This window comes from Hoplias malabaricus, chromosome 7, assembly GCF_029633855.1.
Source record: "Hoplias malabaricus isolate fHopMal1 chromosome 7, fHopMal1.hap1, whole genome shotgun sequence".
NCBI lineage: Eukaryota > Metazoa > Chordata > Actinopteri > Characiformes > Erythrinidae > Hoplias > Hoplias malabaricus.
This window is the reverse complement of record NC_089806.1, coordinates 11,407,045-11,419,648: the sequence shown is the minus strand read 5'-3', so window position 1 is coordinate 11,419,648 and position 12,604 is coordinate 11,407,045. Positions and strand designations below refer to the sequence as shown.

The 12,604-nt window shown below is 40.6% G+C and overlaps 1 protein-coding gene across 15 annotated transcripts in view; it reads right to left on the bottom strand.

The window, feature by feature from the left end:
* Positions 1-12,604, bottom strand: part of afdna (afadin, adherens junction formation factor a) — a 101,567-nt gene that overhangs the window by 49,471 nt on the left and 39,492 nt on the right. For 8 of the 15 annotated variants that reach the window (XM_066676908.1, XM_066676915.1, XM_066676916.1 and 5 more), the window contains exons 2-9: positions 9,905-10,100; positions 9,464-9,576; positions 7,808-7,968; positions 6,884-7,044; positions 4,849-5,006; positions 2,010-2,103; positions 1,727-1,861; positions 208-252 (exon numbers count right to left, since the gene is read on the bottom strand). In XM_066676908.1, coding sequence (XP_066533005.1) covers positions 208-252; positions 1,727-1,861; positions 2,010-2,103; positions 4,849-5,006; positions 6,884-7,044; positions 7,808-7,968; positions 9,464-9,576; positions 9,905-10,100 — 1,063 coding nt within the window. The remainder of the gene's footprint in view (positions 1-207; positions 253-1,726; positions 1,862-2,009; positions 2,104-4,848; positions 5,007-6,883; positions 7,045-7,807; positions 7,969-9,463; positions 9,577-9,904; positions 10,101-12,604) is intronic. The other 7 variants (XM_066676910.1, XM_066676918.1, XM_066676919.1 and 4 more) reach the window with 3 other exon arrangements.

Below are 12,604 nucleotides of genomic sequence, written 5' to 3'. Positions count from 1 at the left end.
TTAGTGCATAAACAGTGATAAATGTCTAGGGCAAACTCATTGATTTGTTAATTTAATGTCGGATGACTGTGTTTTAACTTCATAGTTCTTTGTCTTTTGATCCTGGAAATTGGTCATTCTTTATCTTTTAAAAACTGATTTATGTGAAAAAGAGAGATACAGAGACAGCAAAGGGAGCTAAACAGCAGGTGAGGAGAGGTGTGTTACCTTCATGTTGACGATAGCCGTAGTAGGCATAGTGATTCCCCCGCCCTAGGAGAGCAGACATGCAGAGGAACCAGGAGGACACAGAGCAACACACACACACCATGCAGAGAGAGGCAAAGAGAGAGAGAGAGAGAGAGAGGCAAAGAGAGAGAGAGAGAGAGAGAGAAAAAGAGAGAGGCAGAGAGAGAGAGAGAGAGAGAGAGAGAGAGAAATAAAAAGAAAGAAAATGTAGCAGGAGAAGGAAAAGAGTGCCATAATAATGTTAAAGCTTGTGCCAAATCCCACAACCAAGACCAATATATATATATCTATCCTCTACTTTAGTTCCCCTGTCCAACTGAAGGAGGGCCCAATTGATTTGGAAACCACAGCCAAAGACGTATACTCTTTTTAAGAGCCTAAAAATTCCTTTTAGTCATTTATAGTCTGTATTATTTTTACAATGTAAACATCTAAACAGCGTTTACATACTCAGTTAAACAGACTCCAGCGTACACTGCAAAAATGCTAGAAATGAAAAGTTCAATTAAATTTGTTGGAACATATTTTTGATTTGACCAACTCAATGCAAACAACTGTTTCAAAATAAAATGTTCATGTTCCTGAGTTGAGCATCAGTGCTCTGTAAATAGGGAAATAAAACACATCAAGTTCTTTGATGCGTAATAAATATCTAAAAAAAAAAAAAGCTTACTTTTTTGTCAATTATATCTGAGAAACAATTTGTTGTCAAGTCCCTACTATATGACTTCATACTGTCCTCTTAAATAGTTAAGGTATTAGCTATTATCGGTTATAAATAAACATGAATATAGAGACAGGGTTAGTGCAGCATTTGTACAATTAGAGCCAGTCAAAGCAGCAGGAGAGGGTGAGTATGCAAGCAGCAGTTACAGAGTCATAGGCATTAGAGCCTCTCTAGTGTGACTGGAGCTGAAGTGTGGAGGAATGTACTGTAAGTTTAAATCTAAACCAAATGTGTCATGAGAGCTTATAGGCCTATAGTGAATATATGAAATGTGTGTATTCATGCCATGAAGTGCAGGGGCCAGAGACTGGGCTACACACCTGACTAAAGAAGGCTACAGTAGGCCAGGGACTAGACTGAACCACCTCTGATATGCTCCATTAACTGTAGACTCAGCTGCTCTACTGGAGTGTGAATGTCAGTAAGCAATCAGCCATGAGGGCAGTGCTACTGTCACCAACACTCGTACAGGAGCTCCACTACACAGAAGTAAAATCATCTCCGTTTTACTCCTAACACAACACACTCAAGGTGTTTATTTGGGGGAAAAATAACTACATGTGAAAAATTACAATGTGCTTTTGTAGCTTTGCGCACTTTATAATACACTGCTAACAATAAAATCTACAGACAAATGAATAATACATAGCTGCAGTAGACAGCTGTCATATATTCAGCAATCACTATAACTTGAAGGCTGCACGTGAGCAGTTTCTGTCCTACATGAACACCTTAATAACAATGTTTTCTGTAGGTGTGTGTGAGAAGCACCTGGACTCAGTTCCACTAGGTAGGGTAGTTTTTCTGGAGCCAGACCTCCATGAATTTGCCCCATCCGGTCATCCTTGCGGCCCTTCTTAGCGACATAATCTGGAGGTCTTTTCTTCAGCTGGAACACTAAAGCCTCTGTAACAGTAACAATCAGAAAGAGCAGAACATGCTTTACACGGCCAACAGAGGGCACTGCTCCTAACTCAACTGCAGTGACACAGTGTAATTCACTGAAACTGCAATTCTCCCATTATGATTTTAAAACACAAACTCTTTCACAGACCTTTATCACTGGTCCAGTCTCTGAAGATCTGCAGTGGGCACTCATTGTCGTCCAGTATAGTCTCCTTCACAGGCTTGTCATCAATGTGTACCACCTACGAAATAAACACATCAAGGACAAGTGTCATACTTCTGTCATTTTTCTACATTCTGGGCAAATGTAGATTAAATTAAATGTCAGAAGCAGTAACAATAAACGCCGGAAAAAAAAGGTTTTCAGTTTCATTAATAAGAATAGGTGCATAATTTTGAATTCATGATTCATGTTACTTTTAGCAGAATTTGGAAAGAAGAAATTATGGCTATAATTTAATCTCTGTAACATTAGATGATGAGATCGATTGATCTTTTATACAAAGATTTTATAACAAACCTCCTAGAATGCAAAGGGCTGCGTTCTGACTGACTGAACCGGTTATGCTCCAGGGATTAGCACAGTTTAGCACAGAAGCTCTAGTTCAAGGTCACGGTGGGTCCAGAGCCTACCTGGAATCATTGGGCGCAAGGCGGGAATACACCTTGTAGGCGCAAGGAGGCACCAGTCCTTCACAGGGCAAGACAGACACACCTACGGACACTTTTGAGTCGCCAATCCACCTACCAACGTGTGTTTTTGGACTGTGGGAGGAAACCCACGCAGACACAGGGAAAACACACCACACTCCTCACAGACAGTCACCCGGAGCGGGAATCGAACCCACAACCTCCAGGTCCCTGGAGCTGTGTCACTGCGACACTACCTGCTGCGCCAATGGAGTCATCTGGACGTGATAGTGTGTCTGACTCGCACACTCCACAGACTGATAAGAACAGGTCTTTACTTTATTCTAAATATAGAACTGCTCATTGTGCACCTTACTCACCATTGTTTCATGGATTAGCTCTATGTCAACCACAGGAAGATATGCTCCAGAAAACTCACCTACACTTATCATTAAGGCTTTAACTCTTTACTCCATGGCTCCAGTGTGATAAAATATTGAGAAGACCTTTGAACTAGTCAAGACGCTGTGGAAGCATTTAGTCAGCTTGATGACGAAACTAAAGCCATGGTCAAACATTGTCTTGCCAACTTAATTTTTTTTCCTTTATCTACAGTAAATTAGTTCATACACAACCCTGATGCTGTGCCTGCTTAATATGTGGAGGTTGTGGGTAAGTTAGTTCAAAGGAATCATCTATTGAATATTTTAAAAGGGCAGAGGAACCCATAATCCTAATAATTAGACCAAAGAGACAACGAGGATGAATGATCTTAAGCGGGTTTATTAAGCATATCCTCAATCCTCAACACTACATTGAGCTGCTGCTTTCCTTTTCTGAGGACTGCTGTGGTCTTTTCCTTATTCTATGTATTTCTCATAGTTTTAATGGAATATCATCAAGAAGTTCTGACTGTTTTTTGACAATGAAAAATAAGCAGTAGTTCCCTGTTTTCGCCTCTACACTGAAATCACCATAGAAACAAAATGAAACATTCAAGTAATCATCTACTGTAATTAAAAACTGTGTCAGAATGAAGAGAGGTTCTATTTGAAATTTAAAAATCGCTTCTGCAGTGGCTCCTAATAACCTTCGATCAATGACTACCAAAATACTATAAAAGATAAAGATGGCGGGGATAATGGTTTTAACTATTTAAATAAACAGGAACATATGAAAACATCTGACAGTGCTTGAGGAACCCAATCACTCTGAATGAGTTTATGTATCAACTTTGAACATTAAATTTACTATTTCAGATATTTTAATGGATCAAAGGTTTACACTTTGTTGGTGCTTTGTGGCTTGGCCTTTTTAATTTCTGAAATTCAATCACACCTTGGAGTGGACCTACATAAATTTCTTATGGAATACATTAACCTTCTCTTTAAGCCATTTTGTCTGAACCTCACAGGAATGCCCTGCTGGAAAACCAATTTGGGGATTTTTTGCTTCAGTGTTTAAATAATCCTTCTACATGATTCCTTCTACGTTCTGAAATGCACCAGTCCCTTTGTCTGCTAAACAGCCCCGCTCAGAAGGCTGCTTCCCTATGCTTCACAGCTGAGACATTTCCCTACACAATAATACACAAGAGGAAGTGACAGAACATGATGTATTGGCAGGTATAATGCAGGAAGATCAGAACACCAGTGCCAATCTCTCATGTTATAGCACAAGCCTTGAGTTTATTATTGCTGTCATACCACAGTTCTGTTACCACTGTTTATTGTTTGTTGTTATTGTAAGTTTTAAGATAAAGAGAAACAAAAAAAGAATACGTTTGTTTATCATCGTTCCCGCAAGGAAAATTAGTTCCACTTTGTCATAGTCCTTATACACAATGAACTCTGGTTCCCTTCAGGATTCATACTATCGAAGTAATACTTGAATACTTGTAATATTTGCACTCCTAGAACATCTCTTAAACAATGATATTTTTTTCCATTGATCATGAACTAATGTAATAAAACATTTGGAGAAACTACTTGTCCTTCAGGATGAACACTCTGCGTGGAGGAAATGAGAAATGGCTGTCTTGCTGTGAAAGGGACTGATGTACTTCAGGAAGTTGATAGAACCATGACAAAGGAGAATCAAGACATCAGTCAGAAAGCTAAAACGTGATCCCATATGGGTCTTCCAACAGGACAGTTATCCTAAACATCCCTTCAAAGAAGGAGTTCTGATATAGTAAATAAAGTCTGAAATTAATTTGTGTCTTGAAGTAATGAATGACAGATCCTACAAAAATTCTTGTGTTTAATGTTTCCACTAAGAATCCACATTGCAGCAGTTTTGGTTCAGTGTGAATGATGAGGGTAGTGATGTGGTTTATGTGGGGGTGTGGTTTTTACCCTGGCAATGCAGTATTCCCTGGGATTCTCCTTCTCCAGGCCATATTTCTCTAGAGCCTCAGCCACTGCAAAGTCAGCTGTGTCAGTAGTGGAGAGCAGGATGGTCTTATATGGGATGTTGGGCTTCAGACTGTCGGCATAGATCCTCAGTGTCCCCCCTGAGAGAAGGCATAAAATTGTGTTAGTGTGAGAAAAAGCCAGATGGAAGGGTGGAATGCTGTCTCTGCTGTACACACTCATTATCACAAGGCAAACACCCCCAACCTTCTCGTTCTCAATTTCACACACATACATCTCTATTAAAGAACTACATCTGCTCAGCATGATAATGACTGTGGCTTGCTAACGTTTCCCTGCACTCAGCACCTTCTACATCAGCCTCACACAGCAGCAACTTTCCACACGCCTCTTTGGAGATGCAAATCCCTTACATCATGTTTTAGACCTCATGATCTCAGTTTAAAACTGACTTGATAAGAGTTAGTTTGGGAAGATCTACAAGTAATTTAATCAGATTCCAATCACACTGACGGAATATTAACAATAAACAAGATCGTTTGAGAGCGTGTGGTGTTGCTTATACGCTACAAGACATATCACAGCTGAAATAAGCAGTGTACACCATGGCTTAGCATTTCTTCATCTATACTCCAGGACTCCAAAGACCAAGTTTAAAACAGTCAGGTTCAGACAGCTGGTGCTCCTTAAGAAATAAACCTAAAGAACAGCTGTCAGCTTGCAGGGTGGGGCTTTTGAGCTGCAGACGAGCAGTGGGGGTGTAAGTGGAGATAGAGGCAGGGATTCATTTCATAATTCATGGATCCGCGGTACTGAACGAAAGGAAGGTGTCGCCATTTTCACATCTGCCCTTTCCCACAGGTACTACACTGCAAAAGAATGTCCGTGTCAGTCGCGTTCTTACTACAGGAAATGTTCTACTTACTACAGGACGTGCTTTAGGTACGTGGAGGCACCTGTGCAGCACGTGCCGGGGAAGCACACAATGAATTCAATGTGAATTCTTTGGATAATTACCTGCTGTATTCACAGAGGAGCTCACTTGGGCATTACCCTGACTTTGTACTGGGGACTGGCAGCATAATGCCCTGCAATGCTGGAGTTGGACATTTGCATTCAAACATTAGCTTCCTTTGGATAATGTCTGGAAAGGTTCCAGGTTACCAAGCATGTCTGAAAGGGGTTTAAGTCCCTTTAAGGCTCTATAGGAATTTTTCTATAGGAACCAAACAAACAAGTAACTCAACATCAAAGAACACCCTAATATCATTTCTACCATGTAATGTATGTCAAATCAAATATGACAATTATATCCATCCTTTGCCTCCTCACTCCAGCACAGTTGGGGAGACTAGTTTACATGTGTCCTATCATGATTCAGGATATGCCTCTGAAACAAAGCCCTTTTGCTGTGAACACAGAGTCATCACCTTGGTTTCATAAGAGATCAAATCTGGACTTCTTTTCAGCTTTTCATCAAATTTATTCTACGCTCCTGCATACACAGGCCCCAAAACGTAGGTCCCCAGGATCAAACCCTATCCTAGAAGTCAATTTTTTGTGGCCTGGGATCTGCATTTGGAAGCGGCACTGAAACCTCACAGAACAAACTGTCCGCCAAGTTGATGCCAGTCCTTCGCAAGAGCAAAAGCCGAGGGCCAGAGCAACAACTCAGCCCTCAGACCAAACCCCTCATTATAAAATCCAAATGCAAGTGGTCACAACACTCTCTACTTCAGCGAAGTGGAGGCAGAGCAGCACAAACTGGGACATGCATTGATTTATGCACATTTAGTCAGTGTCTATCTCACACAAAAACAAAAGCTCAGAGAGGGTGAATACAATCTATTAATCTGCTCATGCAGAAATGTGGGCTAAAGTAAAGGAGTTAATCAATAAGCAGTGGATCTGTAAGGACACAGTGACCTACAGATGACCTGGCTGGAGCGAGAAAGCCACTGTGTGTGTGTACGTGTGTATTTTTTTTGTGTGTGCGAGAGCATGTGCAAGCTCTAACCTGAGTCCGGCCGGCCATCACCGCTTCGGAACTCCTGCATTCTCTTCTCCAGCTTCTGTTGCCGCCTCCTCTTCATCACCACCTCGGGGTTGGAGATAGTACGGGTAAAGCTCGTCTCTGGCATGTCCTTATACACTTCTGCAGCCAGTCTTGAGTTCTCTCTAAAAGTATAAACACACAAAGTAGTAATGCAGAAACACATATACACATAACATGGGAGTATTACTGACTAAGTAAGAATTCCATTACTGCTTACAATGTTTCAAACAGCTACAATTTTAATTATGTGCAGTTTCATCTATATGTTTCGCCTGTGCTTGTCGTTGTATGTAATTTGCATGGACACATGCTACCTGTCAGCTCACTGCGCAGCTTTGAATGTCAATATGATGAGATAATGTTAAATGTGATTCATCATACGTGTATAAGATGTCGCATTTGTTTTATTCATCTTTGATAAACAAAGCATATATAAATGACTAAACATTGCTTTAAATTACTGAACAATACGAAATCCTCTACATTTTATTGGTATTTTTAACAAAAATACATTTAAATTGTACATTTTAAATCTAATGAACCGTTATTAAAGTAACAGTCGCTGTATAAACTGTGCGCAACATGAGCAACAAATAAATAACCAATAATGCAGTGGTATCCCAATAGAAAAGCAATATATGCTCCAGTTTTGTTTTCCCAGCTCCCATCACATCTGCTTTAACACATCAGTTCATTACTAACCCCATCCTGAGTTAAAGTGGGTGTGTTACAGAAGGGAAAACAGTAGAAAAAAAATCATGCAGAGCAGAGGGCCTCCAAGACCAGCACTGAGAAGCACTGTTCCAAGGTCCAGTCATTATTTATTGTCCCACTGAGTAGTCTCCACTATAACAGGCAAAAATAAATGACCCTGCAGGTCCTCACCCATCCTCTCTGTTCAGTGCATGTTCATCTCCATCAGGAATCCGTGCAAAAGCCTCTTTATCTCTCTTCTTCTCTTTCTTTTTCTCTTTTTTGGAGAGTGTCCTTTTGAAGTTCTGGATCACTCCCTCTTTCTCTTTCTCAGGGCCATTGCTCTGCATTTTCTAAAAGTGGAAAAACAAACAAGAGTTAAACTGTTTCCTCAGGCAGGTTCCTGAAGTAACGATAAGCTTTGCATGATTTCCTACTTCAGGACTGGACGTCTGGTGCAGAGGCAAAGGCTACTGATATCTACCAGAGAGACAAGAAGAACTGAAAAGCAAGGTGAGGGAACACAATGCCTTAAGCTGCAGTTATCGCCATTCCACTGCAGGCATGAGATTTCACAATGGCTCAAACTAAGCACAGAAGTTTTTACGAAGGATTTAAAATATTTTAATGAATGAATATTTTCATCAAATCACATCCAAAGAAAATATTACTTTGCATCGCACACAAAGCCTCTGTGGATTATATATTTAAAAAAAAAAAAAAAACTTTCACCACAGTATGTCAAAAAGGGGGGGATGGTAGAAGTAGAAAGAAAAGCTTTTCTTCTGATCAAGAGGCTGAGGAATGATATTCTTCTTTCCATATTACACAGAAATCTCAATTGAGACCACACCGCCACACTTTTCAATGTACACACACACACACACACTCTTGAGGTCTCCAACTTTCCTTCACTGACTTTTACTACACTTTTGGGAGCTTTTCTACATGGCATAGTAAGTATTTCTGAAGCAGAACCAACACATGCCACTGCTAAGCTGCTGAGAGAGGGAGAGCACGCACAAGGGCTAGAAAAAGAGAGACATACCACCCTGCATGAGGTAATGAAGTATTTGCTGAAGTCCATGCCTCTGACCAAGATTATCAGCATCTCATGCTGAGTGTATGCACATCATGTACTTGTGTGTCTATGAATTTGTTAGAGTCTGAGCAATGTTTTTCCTTTCCTGCATTAAGGGTATTGATGGCGATGGTGGTGTGTTATATTGGAATGAATGGATCAGACACAGTGTTGCTGCTGGAGTTTTTAAACCCCTTCAGCATTCACTGACCAATGATTAAGGATTAGACGACAGCCTGGAGCTGATAAAATGGATAATTATTGTAGAAACATGGTCAATTAATATTATTGCTCCTCAGTGTTTACGTGAATCAGGACTGTTTTTTCCAAAAAATATAAATGTCTTAATATGAGCTCATTAAATCTACAATACAAAATGGATAACCCCGGAAATGGCACATGATAACACAACTCTTTAAAGGTATTCCTGAAGAGATGATCTATATGTATGAAGGCTCCTTATATACTACAAAGACTGGAAAAAAATCATTCAAATATGTTTTTATCTGTAAGAGATCACAACAAAACTGTCTCCTGAACTATGGGTGACAGGCATACTGTAATAACTCAGGCCTGAACAATAATCCAATATCAATATATATCATAATCTGAAATGACAATGACATGATTTTTAAACACATCTTCAATATTGCAATACACATTTTTTGCATCTCAGAGAGAATATTGAAAATTTGAACATCTGCACTGGACTCTTTTATATTTTCCTATTTTATGATCTTGGACTTCTCTGTAAAATGGGGTCTCACCTTTGGGACTATGTCATTCTCGTTCTTAAGGACAAACCGTCCCTCTCTGTCATCTTTGTTCCAGTTGAGCTGCACGACCAGTGGCTTCTCATCCAAGTCCAGCTTCCGTTCTTCTGCCAAAGAGGGGAATGCACCAGTCATACTTCTGCATGCATCTCATTTCAGACTATACCAGTAAACCAGTAAATATCTCACAAAGATTATGTTTGAAACAAAAACATCCTGCTGTCTACACTGAACAGCAAAAAAGTAGCAGTTGCTAGCCTGTGATCTATTAATAACTACAATTTATAAAATCAAACTTGCCATTGATACGAAGCACTGAACTGTACTCACTGTTGAGTATTTGTTAAACAAATGCAAGTTACAAGTCAGCTCCACAAGGTGTTTCACATCTAAAAACGCCTGAACACTACCCAGAGTCTCCGCAGTGCTACTCACCCCCGCTGACGTGGACCTCATAAAGGGAGTATTTTGGCGAAGAAAGCATCCTCATATCGGGCCGGAATTTCTCAGCCAAAGTCTCGATCACGTCCTGAGTGGTGGCCGTGCTGGAAACTCGTATGCACTTGGTGGCAAAGTTCCCTGCCACTCTGTCTTGGAAGTAGAACCGCATCACGCCATGGAATTCCAACTCCTGTAGGAAGAATAAGAGAAACTTTTAAGCCATGCTATTTATATCCATATCTTCTTCTCCATAGGAACCGTTTCATAAGAACATAGCTTCGTGTTCACACCAACACAAGCAGGTAACCCCGAGCAGAGGCTGATATTTGAGCAAAGCAGGAAGGAGGCTCTTTTCTGGGACAAGACAAGTCGAGAGTGGCCTGAGGAGATCTGCTTTTGTCTCCACATAGAGCAGTTACAGCACACTCCAAGCAGCTTTCGACTGAATACAATAGTCAAGAAGGTATTTCTCCATTCTGAACAAGGGCAGGTAATTTCAGACATTATCAGGGCAATGTAAGCTGAAATTGAGCATTCAGTCGTGTTTGACGTACCACAAAGCAATCATTCCACAAAGCACTGCCACAAAACATGAATGAAGTGGCCTCAGTTTCACAGTTTAGCTTTTTATTGTGCGTCTATTGTGCATAAGAGCAGAAGAGTGAATAGAAGTCCTTTGTTCAAAACTATGTCAATTTGCTAAACGCTACAAACGAAAACAAAAATAACGTTTATTGGTAAATCACTACAATTAAATCCTGACATTGTTTGCCCACTATCAATTAAAAATGAGCACATTTTCATGGATTTCCACTTTGACTACCGCGACTGCTCCATGGCAACGAGAACAATGAGGGTCAGCAGGACAATATCTGCTTCCTCTCCGCACACTGAGATGTTTCCTGCCTGCACTGATTATATTGTATAATGTGCGCAAGCAGTGGGATTTATGTGAACAAAACATAGACATAATTTTCAAACACTTATGGCACCAGCTCTGTCAGCAACTCAGTAGATGTTTTATTTAATTTTCAAATTTCTTTTTCATATATTTATTAGTAACATATGTATAAAAACAACTCTGTCTACAAATCACACACCCATTCCCTATTTTAGAGTGATGCAAACAAGAATGCATCCACGTAAAATAACAAGAAATATCAAATGAATGAAAACGAAAAAGACCAGTGAACAACACACACACACACACAGGAATGTGTTACAGGGTGAGTCAGAGTCACAGTGAGAGTTGAGTGTTTACTCTTCCTCAGAAACACTCCTACCTTTGACCGAGACTACTCCCAGAGAGAAACTCTTCAGACCTACACCAACTTAGTCACCGTACTCATACGCTTGTTTTATTTCATTTCCAGTCCAAAATTCACAGGTATCAGTGTTCACACATCCATTGTGAAAACAAATAAATCAACCGTGTGGGTCCGAAAGGACGTGGCACAACCAAGGAGCTGTTACTGAGGAAAGTAAATACACAACGATAGTTTGAACTACAACACTGAAATAGAAGACTAAACATCTTATATTGCATTTGAAATATGGCCAATGTGTGGTGTGAGGAGTGAGTGGATGTGTGTTCTGCTGTTCACACACACACACACACACACACACACACACACACACACACACACACACACACACACACACACACACACACACACACACACACACACACAGAGGTTTGGCTAGAGTCCTGGGATGTGTAAATCAGTAATGGGTGGAAGGTTGTTTTTCATCTGTAATCCATTTTCATTTTCAGAATTCCAACACTAGGGTGGAAGCTCACTGGCCCAAATATCTGCCGAATGACCCTGTATTCCCACAGTGGCACATAAACATTTCATATGTTGTAGGCAGTGTCCAGAAAAAAAAAAAAAACTGGTATACTACAGGGACATTGGATTGAAACAGTCATCTGTCATGCTGACATATGGTCCAATGAAGGAGGTCAATGTCCACAGTACTTCTCTGGCCACAGCTTAGATTAAACTCTCGTGCTGCTGAGGCGTTAGCTCCAAAACACTGTAAATTCTCTAACATGATGAGTCCGTTTTCCAAGGTTAGAGAATGTCCACCAAGGCAGTCAAAGGATAACTTCTGACCTGACATGACTACGACAATGGCATAGCAGCATGCATCAGTATATGTCAATAAGGGTAGACCACACTGAAGTAGTATGATTAACTGGTTGTTATTTATAACAGATGCCCCTTCAGAGGGCGAAGGTCTCTCTTTGAAATGGGTTCTGATGTTTTCGCCATTCAAAGAAGCATTCTGGTTCTATGCAGACCTTTTGTCATTGGTAGTGTGTGAAAACAAAATGTCCTATAGTTATAAGCCCTCAGGCGAGTTGAACGCAGAGCTACCAGCAGGGGGCGACAAAATGTCAGCCATTTGATTGAAATCTCTAATATGTGTTAATGGCAAAGGCCTGAGAGTGAGTTCACTGTATCATCAAGGGAGTTAACAAGCATGGAAGGAATTTTACACCAACTCAGAGGTGAAAAGGCTCAGCCTTGGCCCACTCCAACTCCAGCAGCAGCAGAAGCGATGGGGATTGTAGATATGTGGTTTTCAGCTTGTCGGTGGGAGCTAGTCAATAGATGCAGGTTGTTTGTAGCTTTCAGACCTCCAATAAAAGTGCTATTGTCTTTGACAGGCCATGAGGGGGGGGGGACT